The sequence below is a fragment of the Seriola lalandi genome, unplaced genomic scaffold (genome assembly GCF_002814215.2).
Source record: "Seriola lalandi dorsalis isolate HSWRI2012SDOR001 ecotype SW California unplaced genomic scaffold, Sedor1 jcf7180002054464, whole genome shotgun sequence".
NCBI lineage: Eukaryota > Metazoa > Chordata > Actinopteri > Carangiformes > Carangidae > Seriola > Seriola lalandi.
Window position 1 is genome coordinate 964361 of NW_019525017.1, and position 20220 is coordinate 984580.

At 40.8% G+C, this 20220-nt stretch overlaps 4 protein-coding genes across 8 annotated transcripts; 2 read left to right on the top strand and 2 right to left on the bottom strand.

The window, feature by feature from the left end:
- Positions 1-777: 777 nt before the first annotated feature.
- Positions 778-3874, bottom strand: nubp2 (nucleotide binding protein 2 (MinD homolog, E. coli)). Its single transcript, XM_023411369.2, has 7 exons — positions 3748-3874; positions 3163-3278; positions 2712-2910; positions 2350-2504; positions 2010-2120; positions 1690-1759; positions 778-1080 (listed from the first exon to the last, which is right to left on the bottom strand). The coding sequence occupies exons 1-7, from the start codon at positions 3761-3763 to the stop codon at positions 944-946; spliced, it is 804 nt and encodes a 267-aa protein (XP_023267137.1). The 5' UTR covers positions 3764-3874; the 3' UTR covers positions 778-943.
- On the top strand, positions 3219-11009 carry spsb3b (splA/ryanodine receptor domain and SOCS box containing 3b). Of its 3 annotated transcripts, none has more exons than XM_087175369.1 (8): positions 3219-3333; positions 4434-4601; positions 6630-6765; positions 7507-7687; positions 8969-9156; positions 9346-9448; positions 9570-9695; positions 9808-11009. In XM_087175369.1, the coding sequence occupies exons 2-8, from the start codon at positions 4561-4563 to the stop codon at positions 10350-10352; spliced, it is 1320 nt and encodes a 439-aa protein (XP_087031495.1). In that variant the 5' UTR covers positions 3219-3333; positions 4434-4560; the 3' UTR covers positions 10353-11009. The 3 variants fall into 3 exon arrangements, with proteins under 3 accessions (XP_087031495.1, XP_023267132.1, XP_023267131.1); XM_023411364.2 differs by having other exon boundaries at positions 3273-3476; positions 6590-6765; XM_023411363.2 differs by having other exon boundaries at positions 3273-3476.
- eme2 (essential meiotic structure-specific endonuclease subunit 2) lies at positions 11009-13781 on the bottom strand. 3 transcript variants are annotated; one of them, XM_023411367.2, is made up of 8 exons: positions 13251-13781; positions 12981-13102; positions 12649-12741; positions 12436-12560; positions 12210-12267; positions 11981-12096; positions 11624-11813; positions 11009-11497 (listed from the first exon to the last, which is right to left on the bottom strand). In XM_023411367.2, exons 1-8 carry the CDS (start codon positions 13705-13707, stop codon positions 11342-11344), a joined length of 1317 nt encoding a protein of 438 aa, XP_023267135.1. In that variant the 5' UTR covers positions 13708-13781; the 3' UTR covers positions 11009-11341. The 3 variants fall into 3 exon arrangements, with proteins under 3 accessions (XP_023267135.1, XP_023267134.1, XP_023267136.1); XM_023411366.2 differs by having other exon boundaries at positions 12649-12744; XM_023411368.2 differs by lacking the exons at positions 12210-12267; positions 12436-12560 and having other exon boundaries at positions 12649-12744.
- A 1104-nt stretch (positions 13782-14885) lies between these two features.
- On the top strand, positions 14886-19047 carry mfsd1l (major facilitator superfamily domain containing 1-like). Its single transcript, XM_023411212.2, has 13 exons — positions 14886-15044; positions 15636-15736; positions 15910-16019; positions 16123-16178; positions 16269-16412; positions 16503-16661; positions 16741-16856; positions 16994-17094; positions 17277-17388; positions 17513-17650; positions 17960-18099; positions 18187-18298; positions 18415-19047. Exons 1-13 carry the CDS (start codon positions 15023-15025, stop codon positions 18553-18555), a joined length of 1452 nt encoding a protein of 483 aa, XP_023266980.1. The 5' UTR covers positions 14886-15022; the 3' UTR covers positions 18556-19047.
- The last annotated feature ends 1173 nt before the right edge of the window (positions 19048-20220 follow it).

Genomic DNA, 20220 nt, shown 5'->3' on the forward strand with positions numbered 1-20220 from the left:
TTCATCTCCTCTCCATCTTATTCACCCCCTCCCCCATCTGTGGCTGTACTTCATCTCTTTCACATTCCAGCCATTAAAATCCTGCATGGGTTTCGGTGTTTTGTTGCTGTTGGATATGAAACTGAAGAGCAGGCTACTTTCAGAAGATTTAATCCAGATCAAAAAAGCTACTTTCATGTATAATTCCAGCCAAAGAAGAAGAAAAAAAGTTTCAATCACAACAAGACTTGATGGTATGGTTTGTAGCATGCAGCAGAAATCTGAGATTAGTGTGCAAGTTTGGCCTAGTTTCATTCAAGAACTGGTCTAATTTGATCTGGAGTGTGTTTTCTGAAAATGGAACTGCTGCTGACGCATTTACTGAAGCGCCAATCTACAATCCTGTATTACCACTGGTATTGAAGTTATCCTGATGTGTCGATGTGAATGTTTTCACAATCGAATTAAAGAAGATTCCAACTTAGATTTGACTGGCTTCCAAACACAATTTAGTGTTTTTAGTTCTGCATATCTCACTGTGATACTCAAGTATTGTACAAGCAGCATGACCTTTTTTATCAGCGCATTCATAATGAAAGTACGTCGGTAAAATTGCTGTAAAACTCAGATGAGCAAAATTGCTTATTTACAGTATTCATCTCTTCCTGTTTGACTCTGTGGTGACACTGTGGTTAATGCCTCAAGAACTGCAACTGCAGCACTGAGAGATAACTGCATACAGGCCGGTATTATACTGTAGGCAGACAATGATTTTTAAATAAAATAGAAAAGAAGATATTCAGTAAATAGTTTTATATTATGAACTGTACAGGACAAAATGCAACATCAAAATCATTACATTTCCACAATGACTAGTAGTTCTGCATTATATTGTACTTTTCACAGAGCCTATGTGCTAAAATGTGAACATAATCCAGAAATGTGAGCAAATTAATGACATGGCTCAAGTTTGGAGACTCTCGAGCAGAGTCTGTGAAATGCTGTTGATAGCACTGAAGGTGGCGCTGTCGGGAAATGACTGTAAGAAGTCTTTGCCCTGCTCTATACTGCTGCTGAGCAGAGGATCCAAGGGCACAGAACCTGAAATGGAGAGGACATAATGTTGATGCCTGTGCTTACATGATCCAGTTCATAGCTTCATGGTCTTTTCACAATATCACACCTGATATGTTATTGCTGAGAAATGATTCACAGCTACCTTAATGTCTAAAAGTAACACTCTCAAGTGACAACCTAGTTAATGATAATGTTCAAGTGGGTGTTCAAGGGCGCTGACCTATCAAATAGTGTAAAACCCTGTCTAAAAGATGAGTGACACAATGCGGTTTCCTTTGCTGGCCATGCAGCACTGTGAGCTACAGCTGGCTTCTCACTGCCACAGGGTAAGCTGAATTAGCTGCATCATTACTCAAGAGATTGATCTGCACACAAAGCGGATAACGATTGAGGGAACTGTTAAACAATCTATTAATTTGACCAAGAATTACTGATGAAATATGTATCATTGTATTCGTTGAGGTATTTTAAAGCCGCTGTTGAGCTGAAATCTGGATCGACCATTTTGGCAGTGATGTAAGATGCCTCCTTAATCATGAATGGTGGGTGAGGAGTGAAGTGCATTCGCAGTGTATTGTGACACCTTGTGGCTGTGAGCGAACATTACATGTAATACAGTCTCATTGATCTCACCTAGGAACACGGATCCAGTCAGTTTGGCCAATTCTTCACCACCACCCTTTGAGAATATATTACTGCATTCCTGAAAAGAAAGTATCTAATAAGATCAATACAGTCTGACCACACAGAACCTTGACACAAATTTGTATTTTTTTTTTAAAATCAATATCAAATAAAGTACATATTTTAAACAGACATTAAGGCAGTTGATTGGTAGATTAGCTTTATATCCTGTCACACCTGGATACACATTACTGTAACTACACTTTCATTAGCAGGTGTTGGTTTTTCAAGTCTGAATTTCCCAAACAATAGTATGAAAGTTTACTCACAGAGCAGTGTGGACAAGCAAAGCCACTCATGTTCTCTATAATGCCCAGGATTCGTACTCCCGTCTTCTTACAGAAGGTGATCTCTCTCCTCACATCCCCTGTAGATACTGCCTGTAACAGAAAGCCAGCAAGAGCAATTTCACTTAATGTCATGGATCTGAACGGGTTTCTGTGGTTAGGGTCCAGTCTAACAATAGCCATATGCTAAACCACATACAGCATACGGCTGAAAAGGTAAACAGCCAAAGCTAAATTTATGAGTTTGTTTGTCAGTGTAAACCCTCCCTTACTGTCACCCATGTGCTTTATGTACAGTTGGGTCGATAAGTCTAGTGTGTACCTGCGGTGTGGTGACCAAAACGGCTCCATCCACTCTGTGTTTTTTAAGGTTCTCCAGTACGGCCAAATGCTCATCAGACGTCCCCGGTGGCGTGTCCACCAGCAGCACATCCAGCTCCCCCCATGCTACGTCTGACACAAACTGGGCGATCATAGCTGCAGGAAAGGAAATTCACAGATGGAACGGAACGGATATGGAGCAAGAGAAGATAAGTTTGTGTTGAGACATAAAGTGGTGATTTTTTTATTATTTTATTAGTAGGTGATGTGGAAATATACCCTCTCAATAAGTGATGCCCACGTTACCTCGACTAAATAGTCTCACGGACCAGTTGTGTAATTTCCAACTAGAAAATAGCGCACCTGTTTTTTTGGGCCCCCTCCACACCACTGCTTCATCTGGGTCCTCCAGTAGGAAACCGATGGACATTAGGGCGAGGCTCTTCTGGGCATCAGTGTAGACTGGCACCCAGCCTGAGTCACACTGGTGTACATCAGGCCTGCCCACACTCAGCATGCGCGGGATACTGGGGCCACACAGGTCAACGTCCAGAATACCAACCTGATGAACACAGTTTTGTTACATTTTTAATGTTGTTAGGATTAGGCTGGGTTATAGAGGGTTAGGGTGTATTTCTGGACATTGTATGAACACAAGTCAGGTACCGTGTACAGAAAGAAACAAGACTAGGAATGACAGTGACTGCAAATGGTGAACGATATATGTACCATCAAGTACACATTGCCAGTGAACATGCATTATAACCATGGGATAACAACATTTCTGCACGTACACACAGTTCTTTAAGCTCACCCTCTTGCCAGCATGCCTGAAAGCCAGAGCTAACTCTGTGGTGATGGTGCTCTTGCCCACACCTCCCTTCCCTGACAGGACCAACACAACATGCCGGACCTGGGTCAGGCCCCCGTCTCATATGAAAAGGAGGAAAAATAAGTCAGTTCCGCATGAGCGCAGCAGATGCATGTAAGGGTTATTTCTAAATCGTATATGGCAGTAAATTATGACCGAGGGTAATTTGAACCGTTCAAAGTTATCTGAAACAAGGGTCAGAGAGAAATGTCGCAGTTAGGGGGTTTCGTCAGCCGAGTTCACAAGTTCAACACACAGTAAGTAGGTTAAAGTTTCTTGTGGATAATAGACAACATTACTCAGTATGTAACTGCCTCTTCTTACAAACAGATTTTAGAGGGTTTTGAAGTTATAAAAATTTAGCTAATTTATAGTTAGCTTCTGCGAACAACGTATACAAGGTATTAACGAATACGTCAGCTGCCATCTCTTAGCTTGAACATTCACGGTTTATGTAAGAATGAAACAAACTACAAGAAAGACGGAAGCCTCCTAAAAATCATTTGTTGAACGATAAATTCGACTTACCATTATTTTGTTCCATATTTTAGATTCGGGGATACAACACGCACATAGCACAGGAATGAAATACTTCCGTCTATCGTCATGCGCCACCTATCCAATGACACAGCACTTCTTGCAACTAAGTTCCGCCCCTTTTGCAACGCCACCAATAGGCTGCCGGGGCACATCATGGTGTGTTCCAGTGCACCACAAACTCTCAGAATCTGCACCAACCTGGCTGGGTTACTAAGGCAAATGCATAGATGTCTTAGCCTAAAAACGACAATAACAACCTGAACTTGACAAATAGTTGGCTCCATATATATACATATATTGCCATATATGGACACAGATAGGAACATGTATCTATTTAACATTATCCTGTTTGCTTAAGTTGATTATGCCAAAATCTTTATACACGTTGATTTAAGTCATGTGTTAAATTCGTGAATCCTATTTCAATAAAATAATTAATAACAGCATAACAAAATGATAACAACCTAAATGTTAGAATTTAATAGGTCTGGTGAACGATAGATACCAAGTACATTGTATAAGTTTTTCAGTACATGATGGGTATTCCCCTCCCTGTGTTATAAACTCAACACACATCTCATCATTTGAACAAAGGCCACAGTTATTCTACATATTGTCACCCCATTTAGGTAAAGGTAACTAAGTTAATTAACATAAATCCCTCCTCCACACAGGCCCTATCCAATAAGCACAAGACGAGGGCGTGGAGAAGTAATGTTTACGTCTAGGTCGCCTAGAAGTGGGACAGAGTGCAAACTGCACCTGTCACTCGGTCGGGTATAGAGGCACACCAGCTTCCAAATGAGCCATTGCAAGACAGTATACAGGAAGACTACTGCAAGGTAAGAGCATGAATGCCTTTGAAATTTACATATTCCTGCTGCACTGTGGGTGACGAAGTTTTTAAGCTTTTAAGTTAAAGAAACAACAAAATAGACTTTGGGTTGTGGAACATTTCATCAACATACAAACGGTACTTTAGGCACTCCAATGATATTGTCTAGAATGACTTACAAGGAGAAATGTAGATAGTTTTATTGCACTGGCTTGTCTAGTGAATAGAGGATTAGATTCAGTTGTATTAGAATGGAAACTGGGCAGGACACAGACAGTGATTTGATTTGACAACAGAAACATTTTCAGTAATTTAGTGTCTTAAACATAACTCATTCATATCAACGTCACACTCCTACTGCAGATTGCATTCATATCATAGGCATCAAAACATTGGCTGACAAAGATACTGTAATTAGTCCTGACTAGCTTGACCAGATGATGCATTTACAGTATGTGGGGTAAGGCCCAATTAAAGTGAGACTAGCTCCAGATTTACTAATCTAAATTATTGGTATTTATCTCCTGCACCTGCTTGCAAAGCAGTCACCAGCTGCTGTGTTCAGTGCTGGCATTAACTGAGAAATGCTATCAGGTTGAGGTACCTATAGGTTATTATAATATAGAATAAATCTATAACAATTGTAATATAGCACAAAATAATAATTTGTAATGTAGAACATGTTTTCTCTTACTTCTACAAATGAACTCTTGACTTACTTTTCAGAAAAATAAAACACTGCAATTGAAGCAATTGATTGTACTGATTATTGACTGTGAAGGTGGTAAATAGTTCAACACCGGATATATATTCTTTTTAAAAGCAAGCATACTTGTCTTTGTGTCTTGTTTTTGCCCTGTTTTCTGGGTCATAAAGGCCAGAACAGAGTGTGAAGTTACAAAAATATCCAACTAAGAATTATGCTTGAGTTAGTACATATTATATAAATACAAACTGATTACAGGCATAATGAATAATGACCTTGTCACAGATTACTTAGTCTTTATTAAAACAGTCTTGATAAAGCACATGCAGTGTCAGTGTTTGTTGTTCTGTGTCATGATGGAACCAACTTAACAAGATGTCTCCAAAAGTTATACAAGATGAGACGTTTTAATTGTTCTCACAGAGTTTTTGATCCACCTTCATTAAACTGCCAGATATTTAGTAAGATGTCATAGTCAGTATTAGGGCAGGTGTGAAGACAAGTATATGAAAACCTATGATTTGAGCTCTGTATGCATTTTGGTCACTAGGTTAGATGACCTTATCTGTGTCTATGTGATAATGAAGCTAGCTAACGTGCTGCCACAGTGGCAAAGCAGAGGGTTGGGTTTAAAGGTTAAAGAAGTGGCTGGAAACACTTCCTTCTGCCAACTGTGGCATATGGGGCAGATAGAAATAGGCAAGCCACCACACAAAGATCAGTCTGCGGGAGGCTAGACATTTTTCCCTTACAATGCTATTTTGCAGCTTCCTATTGACTGTAAGAGCAGATTAGGAAAGTAAACACACTGTTGATTGTTTCCTATTTGCAATTTTTTCTGACTTCATTTAAGCTGTTCAACCAGTTTTGGAAGCATTTGAGAAACATTATGAGAATGCGAGGTAACTTTCCTATGCAAGTTGGAAAAATGTGCACATTGCACCCTAGAATTCATTCGTCAAACCTCATCTTTGAAAATGAAATAATGCAAACAACTATCTATTCTGTATCATTCACCGTATCATTTGTTTGAGATTTAATTTTGCAATTTTCAGTTGATTCAGTGTGATGTGAATTCCCAGAAAGCCCTCTTCAGTGTGAAATACAAAGTTATTTCTGTCTCTCTTCCTTGAATATGGCCTGCTAGGTTTGGAAAATGTGTAATCAGTTATGCTTGTTAATGTGTCAAAAATTAATCTGACCTCAACAAACCAATCAAAGAATAAAGAAGTACTGAAGTTGGAGTTTAACACTGACCTTACTTACAAAGTACATGGCCCACTGTACAGATAACAGCTGGTCATAAGGTGTTGGATCTGCTGTCCACAGAGCTGCCATGCTGAGAAGAGGCAGAAATGGCCGGACTCGGCATTTGGCCTGGAGCGAAATACGGCAGGAGACAGATGCCATGGAAGTGATCCAGACATTGGACAGAGAGCAGTGGGAAGGCCAGACAACAACACAGGTGAGACACTGGGGTTTTTAGGCCAGAACAAAAGACGAAAATAGGTCAAACACGAATAGAGAAGTGGAAAAAAGTAGGGATTTAGAAGGAGGTGGTGTTCTGGGGAATTCAGATGTAATGTATATTTGGTATAAGAGGAGAACGATACACTTACAAGCATCACTTGCTTGATGTTAGGCGATATGAAACAGCTATATCCAGCGTTTTTTTCCGCAGAAAAGAGGAGAAAATCAAAGAGAGTCATGATATGAAAGATCATATTTCTACCTGAGTACCAGTAGTTTTCCACTGGGACTCTTCCCTGTCTGAAATGGCTGTGTGTAAAGACATGGTCAGGTCTCCAGTATTTTTGGAAGGGGTCTAATTTTACTTACTGGCACACATGACTTCTCTCACCAATAGGAACCATGAACAGCTTTTAGTGAAAAGGTTTTGAAACATGGGATATGGGTGATGGCTCTCATTTAGCCCTTTGAAGTGTGTGCGACACTGCAAGATTATCATTTTCCAGTCGAGACTTAGCGACCTGTTATTCTTTTAGTTTGCTCTTTAATTTGCTCTTTCTTGCCTATAAGGTCTCTATAGGGCTTTACAAGGGCATCACAGCAGACAGGGCAATTGATAAAACGTCAAATATAATCCTGGATCTAATTCCTGTCCTTGCCACTGAGCCAACATCTCTGGACTATGGCCATGTCTATGGACTTACAAGATGCCGTTTGTACTGTGTGTGTCAACCAGATCAGCGATTTGGAGTCTGACGTGGACTACCTGGCGAGTTCCCAGACTGTCACTGAGGTGGTGGCCTTGCCCTGCACTGTGCCAGTGATAGGGGAGTCTTTCTGCCAGTGTGACCGTCAGGAAGAGCTCAGCCCAGGATACATTCTTATCAGTGACTGCGTCTGTGGGGAAGAGGATCAAGGTGAGCAAAAGTTGACGAACACAGTAATACAGTATATGAACACAGCAGGGTACTCTATAAAGTGTGGTGTTGAGGCTGCACAGACTAATATAACAATATAAACCCTTGACAGTAATATGAAAGTACATTACTATATTTGGCTTTTGAAAGCATCTCTATATATTAAGCAATATCCCAATCAATTTTAGTAAACCAGATCATGGGATAATGAACTGATACTATACACTAATAGAAAAAACATAATTTGCTCACTCCAAATTTGAATTAAACTGGTTTATTTACCCAGCAAAAATCAACGTTAAGTCCCTTTCACTGTTTGTTTTAGAGTTAAGGCTAAAAACTGTTATCAATTTCAAAATCTTGGTAATTATTGATTGTCATATGGCATAATTCCACTGACTCTATTCATGTATTTAATAAAATGAAGTGAAAATATCCTAGTAACAGAGACACAAACAGGATAAAAGTGTCCTAAGCCATGCTTGCAATCTTACAGTGCTGAGCTAAATGCTAATGTCAGCATGCTGACATGCTCACGATGTTAGCTAACATGCTGAAGCTTACAGGGTTTAATGTTTATCATCTAAGTTTAGCATGCTAGCATGCTAAGATTTTATAATTAGCATCAAACTAAGTACAGATGATGCTGAAGGGAATGTTATTACATTTTGACCTGTAATAGTGCCAGATGAGTTACATTATTACATTTCATCCTGAGGGAGACACAAATGTTAGTAGCCTGTGTATATTCTCATTTGTCCAGGTCATAGTATCCTAAAGGAGTTTTTTTTAAATCGAAAACAACTGGACTAGGTTATTTGTCAGGTTATTTGATGCCCTTGTAATAAATGTTAGTAGCAAAATTTCATGGCAATCTGTCCAAATACTTGTTGAGACATTTCAGTCAAAACTACAAAGTCATTCATCGTCTGGCAACCATGAACGTCTGTGCACGATTTTGTGCCAGCCTGTGCAGTTAAGATATTTCACAGAAAAAGTGAAAACCCTTTGACCTGCTGGTGGCAGTAGACCTACAGGACGAGTCAGAGGATCACAAGAGTCAGTCGGCTATGTCCTCTGGGGACCATGATTGCAAATAACAAATTACATTACATTAGTCCATTCAGTGGTTGTTGAGATATTTCAGTCAGGATCAAAGTGGTGGACCAACCAACAGACTGACATAGCCTAAGTAAAAATGTCCTTGACATAGGTATAATGAATTACAAAGTATGAAATCGTAGCCGGTCAGTGTAGCACACATGTCTGGTGTGTTTTCAGGTTTTGACTGGGTATGGGATGAGAACTGCAAATCCTCCGGAGCTTTCCTCAGCTGTGACAACAGGAAGGTGAGCTTTCACTCCGACTACAGCTGTGGCACAGCTGCCATTCGCGGCACCAAGGAGCTGGCAGACGGCCAACACTTCTGGGAAGTCAAGATGACCTCTCCTGTCTATGGAACCGATATGGTAGGTAGCAGTCTCTTGAATCATACTCAAGTTAAATTAACAGTGGCCTAAAACACTCGTGAAAGTTCCTCTCAACCTCTGTTTGAAAAGATGAATGTTAAGTATCATTACAGTCTATAATCTAATGATGAGCTAGAACTGCTACTGCTCTCTTCTGAGGTTTTGTTTTCTGTTGTTTGATTGTTGTAGATGGTGGGAATTGGAACTTCAGAGGTGAACCTTGAGATGTTCAAATACAGCTTTGGCAGCCTGCTGGGCCATGATGAAGACAGTTGGGGACTTTCCTACACAGGTTAGAGAGTCAGAGTACAGGGATTACAATAGACCATGAGTTATCAGAGGAGTCTGTGAACTGGATAGAGACTTTTTGACCGAAATAATCAGTTTAATTTCTTATCTACATGTGTTTAAAGGTCTCCTCCAGCACAAAGGGGACAAAGTGAAGTTCTCCTCTCGATTTGGGCAAGGCTCCATCATAGGGTTGCACCTGGACACCTGGCATGGTACCCTGACCTTCTACAAGAATCGGCACTGCATAGGTGCGTGTTTCCCTGTAATTAAAGCAGCATAATTAAACTTCATATACAGTCAAAGGAAATAGAATTTTAATGTTTCAGTGTTTTCATCCTGTCACCTCTTCTGCTACAACAGGTGTCGCTGCCACAAGGCTGCAGAACAAGAAGTTCTACCCCATGGTGTGCTCCACAGCAGCCAAGAGCAGTATGAAGGTGATCCGTGCCTGCTATACACCCACCTCCCTGCAGTACCTTTGCTGTGCCCGACTCCGTCAAATGTTGCCCTGCTGCCCAGACATGCTTGGTGCTCTGGAGCTGCCCCCAGGCCTGCGCACCCTCCTCCACACACAGCTGGGCTGGGTCTTCACCCTCAGCAGCAGCCCTGAAGCCTCAGAGCAGCACAGCGACTTGCTTGAGGACTTCTACGAAGAGACGAGCCTACCTTCGAGCCCCAGCCCCAGCCCCATCATGAGCCCGGTATCCAGCCTGAGTGCCTGCGCCTCTCCGAGCCCCTGCACCAGCCCATTTCCTGACACAGTCTCATACCAGTGCCCCTGTCAAACATCACCTCAAACTCAGCCCTGCACTTGCCACTGCCCTCCAACTCCTCCCAGCAGTGACTACGATAGCTGCTGCTCTGAGCCAGAGGAGTACCAATGCAAAAGATGCCGCTGGACATGACATAGTAGTCAAAACGTAGTTCTAAGTATTTGGCACACAGCTATTCTACCATTGCCATCAGTGTCTCCTGTTTGAAATCATGGATAAAACAGCATTCTCATTCTTTAGCCAATATTTGAGTGGATATTTAATTGGATTGTTGTTTCTCTTTTTTATCTAGCAATGTTGTGTCACTCGGGGCAAATTTCTCAATGAATGGGGCGAAGGGAGTGAGTCTGTAGTCTGTGAGACATTTAATGCAGTTCAGATATTAGAGTGACATTGAGGTCATTCACTCTCATTTTAGCCAATTTCTATCATGGGGCTAATAAGAGCCATATGTATTACTCAGGTTTTTTCTTCATTTTATCTTTAAAATATGCCAGTCACTGTCTTTGTGAGGCCTGATGTTTGCCAAATATGACTCTGACAAAAAAGCAAAAAAAAACACCCTTGTTATTCTCAGGGATAGACTCCAGGGGGAAAGGAGTTGCTTTTGATACTTCGGAAATTACTTTTTTGTAAATGTGTTTTGTAATCAGCATTTGGTTTGAATATCAACAGTGGTTGTGTTCATGCTTATAAGAGGATTTGCTACTCAGTGCTTTTCTTTGTACATTTATGCTTTGTTTATGAACTTTCTTACAGAGGCAATTCTATAAAATTAAATTAAAAGGTTCTGTTGCAGCTCATTTTATACACTAGTTCAAACATATACAAATAATATTATACAGTTAATGGAGCACAGCTTACATTTATACATAATAGATTATTGTATTAACATATTATACATTGTATTATTCCTTATTTTACAAAACATATTCTACTCCTTGAATCTGCAGAGGTTCAGATGAGTATAAATAATACTTTCCTGGAAGGTGAACATGATATCTAAGGAATATATTTAGCTTGTAAACATCAACATTTATGTATTAGCAGCCAAGTGGTGACACAGTGTCATTAGAAACCAGATTAATCCTCGCTGATATCCATCCATCTCATTTTACAAATTAGTCCAGGACCAGCTGGGGGTTCTGGGCTGTGAAGCAGCGGTAAACTCTGGCTGATATCTCTGGTCCTATACGTCTCTCTTTACCTCCGCTTTTCACTATGAGACCAGCCAGCAGCCCCTTCCTCTCCTCTTCGGACCCCAAGCTCTGGTACGCCTAAAAACAAAACAAAAAATAAACAAAAAAAACATGGGAATTGAATTACGAGAAAAATTTATATTTTTGTGAATTCATTCTGTAAAGAAGCTCTGCAGGACCATGTTGAGGAGCACTCCGGTCTACCTGCAGCAGCAGCTGAGGAGAGGGATAGGCTGCAGTCACAGTGGAGGCCACAGCAGGGCTAACTCTGTTCAGCTGTTGGATCTGTTTGCTCCAGACCTGGATCAGCTCCGAGCCATCCCTCTCTACCCGAACCCCGCTGGCCCACGAACCGTCCACACAGAAGGGCAGCTCTGCTCGCTCTGTCAGGAGTCTGTGAGGACATTGAAGGACATCTCATGAGTGAAAGAGAACAGCGTTGTTTATATGGTTAGTGAGCAAGTATATTTGTTTTTAACAGGCCAATAACAGTTTAGAGTCGATGTCTGAAGGAAACTTTGATTTTCTGTTAATGTGACAAAAACACGAGTAGGTGCATACTTGAAAGGGCGTTTTGACAAGGCCTTAGTGACAGCACACACGTGGTTGGTGACGTCCTGCCAGCCATCCAGGAAGACCAGTGAGATATTCTTGCAAAGCTGTAGGTAAACAAGGACCTGGAAAGACAGTACCAAAGAAATCTCTCATCTTCTGTGGACAGTGAACATCATTTCTCTCACATGCAGGTAAGTTAAGGTCTGAAAATTATGATGATTTAAAGTAAACAAACCTCTTCAATATCAAGATTCTCCATTCCTAATTCAGATTGCACATCACAAGCATTTGTCCTGTTGGTAAGTAAACCAATAAGTCAGGTCAGTCTGAAAGCTAACGCACAAGTATTTTATCCCGCTAGAGACGAATACATTCAGAATAATAAATTTACTGAATAAAGAGTTATTTAGTATCTATCTCTCTGCCCATCATAGGCCGCAGTCACAGTCAGATACACTGACCTGTAATCTGGCTGAGAGTCTGTCACTAAGAGAGTGACAACCTTCCTGGCATCACAGTTGAGACACTCCAAAAGAGGACTGAGAAAAGACCCCACCCCTGTCTCCTCCCCTTCACTGTCTAGCATCTGCAGGGGCAACAAAATACATTATTGCAGAGTCCATCCTGTGGGCTGCCAATAGAGTTCATTTATTACAACTTGAAAGGCTGCTTACTGTCTTCACGGAAACCACCATCTCCATGAAGTCAGTCAGACCCAGCACCAGCAGCACTTGCTCCTCCTCCACTGAGCCCATCCCGTCGTCTCCCTGCTAAAAACAAAACTGTGATGATTGCACTGAAGAAACTGGAAAAATGAAGGACATACTGAGCATATGTAAAGAAAGAGTCCAGATATGGACTTTACAGATGTAGATAACATGCAGCGTACACAAAACATTCAGATGTGGACATTTTCATTAGCAGCTCCGCACGCTCCACAAGCTCCAGGTCAGTTGAATTTTAGTATTGTTGGGTTTGTCTCTTATGAAAAGCATCCTGTGCTTACCTGGGGTAAATCTCTGGTCCAGGTGATGCAGTGAGGAAGCTGCTGGCTCTCAATGCTGAACCTCCACTCAAAGGCAGCCAGAGTATCCAGCAAGATGTCTGAGCCATCCTGTTGCAGAAGAGCTGGAGAGAAACACACTGGCTTATAGTAGATGCATATCCCTATATGCAGCCTATTGTTATAACCTAATGACATGACATGTTGTCAATTTCAGCAAATGGCCGCAAAGTTTCCGACAGCACCTGAAGGCAGCACGGTGAGCCTGCTTACCTGGATCAATGCAAACAGTCAGACACTTGAGGCAGTTCTCCGGCCTGAGACTCTTGAGGTTCTCCGCGGCTTCTCTCCTCCTCTGCTGCTCCTGTCTCCTCTCCTCCTTCTCCTGGGCTCTGGCTGCTCTCTGCCTCTCTCTCTCCTCCTTCCTCTCCCTGGCTTTCTCTCTGTCCGCCTCTATCTCTTCCTTGGTGCGGCGTTTTCTCGCAGGACTTGGTGTGCCGGAGCGTCCTGGCCGCGGAGGAGGCAAAGCAGAAGTGTGACTAGACTCACTTCTTGTTGCTGACGAGGTTTTGCGTTTGTGTTGTGAACTCGGATCCTTTTTCAAGCCCGTGCTGACTGTTGTCGCTCTTTCACTGCTCTCATCATGGTTTAAATCGGACTTTGTGTCGGTGTCGGTTTCCTCTTCAGACTCAGATATTTCCCATGTTTTAGCCCTACGCAAGACAGACATTTCCAAGGTTTAAGGCATAGTCCACCTACGTGAACACACAGTTTATGAAGCGCATGCTACCCTTTAAATTGGGACAACAATGTTTGTAGCACCAGTGTCCTATGGTGTCCACCGAGGGACAACTGTAAAACGCGCTATATATATTCGCATTTTACCCTGCAAGAACCCTTTACAAAGAGATATCTTATAATATAAAGTAAATTACGGGTCTTTAATTAGAAATAGCAGAAGTCAAAGAGAGACACATAGCAGCTGTCAGCAGGTGGACTACAAACCGGTCGACACATGTTGGTTTTATTGATTTAAATTTCAGGACACAATGACGCAAGGAAGGAATGGTGGACTTTAAAAGATTTAAAACTAACATTTAGCTGTACTTTATGTGTGATCAGACTTGGTACTGGAACCACATATATACACCGCAACCTATCTTCAGTTGTACAAGATTTATTCTCAATATGAAAATGTGAATATGTAAATATTGAGGTGACCAATGTAGTTGTTATCTCAGAGTCATACTAAAGTAAGCAGCCCTAATGGGCAATTTGATGGTTTTGGTTTATCCTTTTTGCTCCATTGTTTTTATGAAGATTTTAATAGACTGAAACTTCAATTAAATGTTGATTTGACAAGCATAAAAAGGCAATGTTAGCTGGAAAGAAATCCGAAAGGATGTGTATGTAATAGATTTTAGGGATGTTAATGGTGCATTCAAAAATAATAAGAATAAACAAGAATAAAATACCATACAAATGTTTACACCCAGTTATATTTTTAACTTGTGCTTTTTGGCTCACATTGATTGTAATTGTAGTTTTTTTTTGTAAATCCCAACACTTAATAATTGTAATTGAAAAATATTGTTCAAATTTAATTAGTGAAAGAAAACGCGTATTTATATATTTTAAATATGAAAAAAGCAAAGGATTACAATTTCTGTCCGGACTTCTTCTTCTTTTTTCTTTTCCTACAAAGGTTTTTAAAATTACATAAATACAACAGTAAACTGCTGTTGAAAAGGTTGATTAATAATTTTAATTATTCCGTACTATTCTTTATAAATAAAGTTTCTGCACAAAAAACCGGTCTGGTATGTTATGTGCGCAGATTTCCAAACCATCGGCTTCCTCCTTACACAACAACAGATCGATCCATGTAGCTTAAAGAGCTGCGGTCTGCAGACTCCAGGCCAGAGTAGCTGAAGCAGACGTCACCGTTCCCTGCGACCCCCGATACTCCAGGCTGTTTATGTAAACAACACTAAAGGATGTGATTTGGAAGTTTTATTTTATTGCTAACGTCCTTCTTCCACACAATGGCGCAACCGGCAGAGAGAGGTACGTTTTACTATAGTGTTAATTCTCAAAAGTTTGCTACTTTAGTCACCAAATGTTGCCTTGCTAGAGCACCAGACCTCTGTGTCGTAAACCTACAATATACTTCCCTGAAAAACTGGGCCACTGAATGACCAGCTCAGCATTTTACGCTGATTTCATGTGACTAAATGGGAAGTAGCCAGAACTTTAATTTTAGCTAATGACTTACTATCTTAGGAATGTATTGTTAAAAACAAACAAACAATAAAAGGCAGGCTATGAGCTAATTCTGCAGGGAGGTCAACACGAAAGCTGCTATTAGGAAAAAGTTAAGGAGGGAAAATCAGCTAACAGAATTTAAAGTCCCCCTCTGCTCATGTGCTGTTGTTATTGTTATTTCACTTGAATTTTTAACTTAATCTGCAAGATGATGAGCCATGCAATTGAACTTCTTTTGAGTCATTGCTATGTGGTGGAATACTGAAGCCTTCAGTTGTGTCAGTACCTCTTCTTGTCCATCCATATCCCTTCTTGTCCACTTTCATAGTAATAGTTTGTGAAGTTGAAACAGCTGGGGGAAACCAGTCATCCCATTCTTTGTTGTTTTTACAGCATATTATCGCTTTGTGGTGCTGTTCTTCAACTGTTTGCTGACATTTGGCTCCTACTTCTGCTTTGACATCCCCAGTGTCCTACAGGATCAGTTCCAAGGGGTGAGTAAGAGGTAGCAGGGCAGAACAGCTTAATGATATTATCAGTATCAAATGATTTCTCCACATTTACTCAACATTGTACCTCTGTAATTTGGTATCAGGATGTCCAGCTCTGACCTCAGTTTTTGGTGAGATACTAACTTAAAATCATTGCCTTCCTCTTATCTGACCAGAACCTGACATGTCCCAATGCAACAGTGATCAATGGGACAGTGGACTGTGTGGAGGGACTGGGGATGAGCCCTCAGCAGTATAATCTTCTCTATGCAATCTATGCTTGGACGTCAGTACACACACACACGCACACATTGACTGAACTGCACATAAACTGATAAATGGCTTATTAGAGTACAGCTTCAGTCGTCGTTTTTCTCTCCTATCAACAGGAATGCAGTAGTGGTGATTATCGCGGGGTTCCTGATTGACAAATTAGGAAACCGCTGTAAGTTTATTTTCATCTTATTTGCAAATCTGTTTAAACAAGTACAAGACAAATAAAAATATTTCAATGTCTGTCTCCTCCTCTATGCAGTCGGGGTGTTTCTGTTTTCTTTCCTGTGTGTTTTGGGCTCATCCCTGTTTGCACTGGGTTCCCACTTCAAAGGAACTCCCTATCTGCTGCCACTGATGCTGACAGGCCGACTGCTGTTTGGATCAGGCAATGGATCTCTGACCAGTAAGGCCACCTTACAGGCACAAAAACTTTTTACAATGGTCAACTCTGAGGAATGCTCCTAAACCGTACTCACATCCTCCTCCTTGCTAGTTGTTCAGAACCGCATCACAGCCTTCTGGTTCAAAGGGAAGGAGCTGGCCTTGGCCTTTGGTCTGACCCTGGCTTTCTCACGCTTGGGTTCAGTCCTGAACTTCTTCCTCACCCAGAAGTTTGAAGACAATTATGGCATGCAGTGGACACTCTGGGGTGGTACGTAACCTGAAGATTTTTATGGCATGATTTATGTATTCTTCTCATATTATATGCCACATAATGCTTTGTTTTCTAGGTGCAATATTATGTGTGCTGGGCTTTATATCTGCCATCATAGTCAGTGCCCTGGACAAGGTTGGAATGAGGCAGCTCGGTCTTGATGGAGCCATCCAAGAGGAATCTCGTAAAGTGGTATGGCACTATCTTTTAAAAATAACCCGATTTCAGCATCATTATAAAGTATCCGTCACTGTTTAGTTGTGTGCACGCAGTACGTCCTGAAGCGATTGCACGGACTCAATTATTTGTTTGTGTGTACGTGTGTATAGAGGATTCAGGATGTGAAGCTCCTGTCGCTAAGATACTGGCTCCTGGTTCTCACCATCATGTTCTTCTACAACGGCATCTTCCCGTTCATTGCAGATGCCAGGTAGAGTTATCAACGCACAACTCATGCATATATTTGAAGTGGGTTTCTTAAAGGCTAGTACTGTACACACAGTATTATTTGTAGGGATCCTGACAGACAGAAATATATTGATGCATGGTGCATAAACATGAGCACTCATTCTGTTTTAACATGGACACCCATGCTGTGTTTTTCCTATACAGTAAGTTCATTCAGGATAAGTACAGTGGCTATAGTCAGAAGGAGGCGGCCTATATCGCTGGGGCAGTTTATGACAGCTCACTGGTCCTGTCAGCCAGCGTAGGCATTCTCATAGTAAGTATCTGTATCCTAAAACTGTTTCCTGTCCCAAAATTATTCAAAAACCTCTAGTATGAAGTGGTGTAAAACAAGAAGGTAGGTTGGTGTAATACGTGACCTTCTTGTATGTGCCTTCTAGGATTATGTGGGTCTGCGGGGCATTTTTGCATTGACCTGTGCAGTCCTCACGCTGCCTGTGTTTGGACTCCTGGCCTTCACTTTCGTCCCTCCTCTGGTCTCCACCATATGGCTGGGAGTCACCTACTCCTTCGCTGCTGTGAGTTTGACTCAAATAGACTCAACTAACACGTAATTATATTTCAGTTAAATGTCAATGTTGTTCTCATATGTCATAAATTTCACTAATCATTGTCCTGGTAAATTGTTTAAACTGTGAATGATTAGCCTTAAATCATTCTACAGTATATTGTATGTAGTGTTTATTATAGTTTCCAATCCCTCTACATTAGTGGCCGAATGGGGTAAATGTAAAAAAAAAAAAGGAACAGAAAATGAAAATAATTTACACTTTGTTTTCATTTGATTTGATGTGTGTTGTCTTTTTCCTTTCGGTGCTGTATCACAGGCCAGCATGTGGCCGTCTATTCCCCTCGTGGTACCTCAGGCGACTCTGGGAACAGCCATGGGCTTGGCCACGTCCATACAGATGGTTGGGATTGGGGTTTCCAATCTGGTTGTCGGACAGATCTTAGGCACCAAGTCTAGGTAGGTAACACTGCACTGCACTGATGGTCCATGCTTTATTTTATATATCCTGACTTACTTGTACGGTTTTCTAAATTTTTCGGCCAGTGAAACAAAGATTCCGTTGTGGCGTTGGCAGAGGATGATGATCTTCATGTTGGCCAACACCATCGGCTGCATCATCACGTCAGTGCTGCTCAACATTGTCGACCACAGACAGGTCAGACATCTCCTAGACTGCCTGTGTACCGTTTTATATATGTTCTGTATGTGTCTTGTGTGAGCTGACTTTATCACCATGTACAGTGTGTTCAGTTAATATTTGTTTTCCTGCAGGGCGGGACCCTGAACAAGACGACTAAGAGGTCAGGGCAGGCTGAGAGAGACTCAGACAGAGAGCCACTCACCCAGGGAGAGGAAGAGCGAAATGACGATGAAGATGACGGTGCTGTTCGATCTCGTTCAATCAACTCATGAACATTTCTCTCTTTCTTTTTGATTTTTTTCCATCACCAGTTTTCAGACTGGAGTTTGTCGACCTCATTGAAACCTCATTGGTTCTCCATAGTATCTGTGGTTGCTACAGGAGATGGTTTACAGAATTAATGGATAAAAAATGCCTTTTAAACAGTATTTACACCCAAATAGTAATATGTTATAGTAAATATCGTTTTAGCATTTTAGGTTTTTAAATGATGCGGGTAAGTAGGAAAAAAAGTCAAATGTCACCACTTTTTTTTAATCGATACTCATCGACCTTATCTTCAGTCCTCAGTCGGTTGCACTGCCACAACTGCACAGTCAGTGACTGAGGTAACTAAACAACTTTGATGTTGTGTAAGATTGCATGTCACAAAATTTTATGTTTGTTTTTTTATGATTTTCTTTATTTGTGTAACTGACAATGGGAATTTTATCTACTTTACGTAAAACATCAAAAAATAAAATGTCGTTCTTTCGACATTGAAATCTTGATGTCGCATGTCTAAAAAAATAAGCTTGATAATTACATGTTTGCTTGGCAGCATCCAGCTGGCGGTGGATTGTAGGTATTTGTAAATTCTGAATCATCAACAAACATTATACATACTAACGATAAGGAAAAAAAAAATGAAGAACTCACATTCATCATATTTGACATATCTGAAATCAGCACATGAACTGTAAATGTAGAGAATCATTTTACAATGCAGTACACTGTAAATTTGACCAGCGTAACCGATAGAATTTCCTTTTTAAATTCTCAGCAAAACACGTAAAGCACATTACAGTCAGTAGGTGGAGCTCATTACACATTTATCTAGTCAGTGTGGGATAAAAGCCTGTGAGTCTCTCTACGGCTTCACTTGGGCTTTTGTTGAGTTTCTTTTCATTAGTCGACAATTTATTTTAGTTCTATTGTTCCTCAGTAGATGGATGTTAACATATCTAAAGCCTTTCTGTAAGTTAGTGAGGGTATGTGTGATAGGTAGTCATGGTTACAGTTCTTCATATCACATCCATCATACTGTCAACAGCTGCAAGTATGTAGCTTTCATTAAAATAGCTTCAGATAAATATGGCAGCACGACATGTTTCAGGTACACAGATTTATATATATTATATTATATAAGACTGTTCCTCTGCGATAGAAGTGTCATCACATCGGAACACCCTGTACATGTACATATTCCTCTCTCTTGCACCACTTGTGCCAATGTTTTTCGTCATTTTACCGTTACCATTTATTTTATGTGTGACATTAAAAGGCATCAGCCACTAGTAAGTATTCTGCAGACGCACATACAGTAGGCTTACTCACCCTGATAGGCACACGATTAAATAATAAAGAGTCTAGCTTCACTTTATTCTCTTCCTGCGGGTAAAAACATATTTTTCCGTTTGTGCAAGAGGCGTGAAAGGAGAGGTTTGCAGCTCAGTATATTTTGATGAGACAGGTGTATTTTGGTACAAAATGTTACCTGGTTTTGAGCCAGTGCTTTCAATCAATTCATCCGGTTTTATGATTATACATAGAATTAACACACTATAAACATCTGAATAGTTTTTAGCGGTCCTGTCTTGAATAATGCTGCAGTCCTCAAATACTTTAGTACAACAAGTTCTCTCTAAAGATCCAGGTTCAGAGTGCCAACCTCCTGT

Excerpts from the sequence above, each read along its gene's own strand:
- nubp2 (XM_023411369.2), bottom strand. Across the intron at positions 2,911-3,162 it reads TCAGGCATGCTGGCAAGAGG|GTTGGTATTCTGGACGTTGA; the intron begins GTGAGCTTAAAG and ends TGTGTTCATCAG. Across the intron at positions 1,760-2,009 it reads TTGCTTGTCCACACTGCTCT|GAATGCAGTAATATATTCTC; the intron begins GTGAGTAAACTT and ends CTTTCTTTTCAG.
- eme2 (XM_023411366.2), bottom strand. The coding sequence starts at position 13,707 with ATGTCTGTCTTGCGTAGGGCTAAAACATGGGAAATATCTGAGTCTGAA. Across the intron at positions 12,745-12,980 it reads GGACCAGAGATTTACCCCAG|CAGGGAGACGACGGGATGGG; the intron begins GTAAGCACAGGA and ends TTTTGTTTTTAG. Across the intron at positions 11,498-11,623 it reads CTCCTCAGCTGCTGCTGCAG|GCGTACCAGAGCTTGGGGTC; the intron begins GTAGACCGGAGT and ends TTTTGTTTTTAG.
- mfsd1l (XM_023411212.2), top strand. The coding sequence starts at position 15,023 with ATGGCGCAACCGGCAGAGAGAG. Across the intron at positions 15,737-15,909 it reads TACAGGATCAGTTCCAAGGG|AACCTGACATGTCCCAATGC; the intron begins GTGAGTAAGAGG and ends TTATCTGACCAG. Across the intron at positions 16,179-16,268 it reads TGACAAATTAGGAAACCGCT|TCGGGGTGTTTCTGTTTTCT; the intron begins GTAAGTTTATTT and ends TCCTCTATGCAG.
- spsb3b (XM_087175369.1), top strand. The coding sequence starts at position 4,561 with ATGAGCCATTGCAAGACAGTATACAGGAAGACTACTGCAAG. Across the intron at positions 4,602-6,629 it reads TACAGGAAGACTACTGCAAG|AGCTGCCATGCTGAGAAGAG; the intron begins GTAAGAGCATGA and ends TGCTGTCCACAG. Across the intron at positions 9,696-9,807 it reads CAAGAATCGGCACTGCATAG|GTGTCGCTGCCACAAGGCTG; the intron begins GTGCGTGTTTCC and ends CTGCTACAACAG.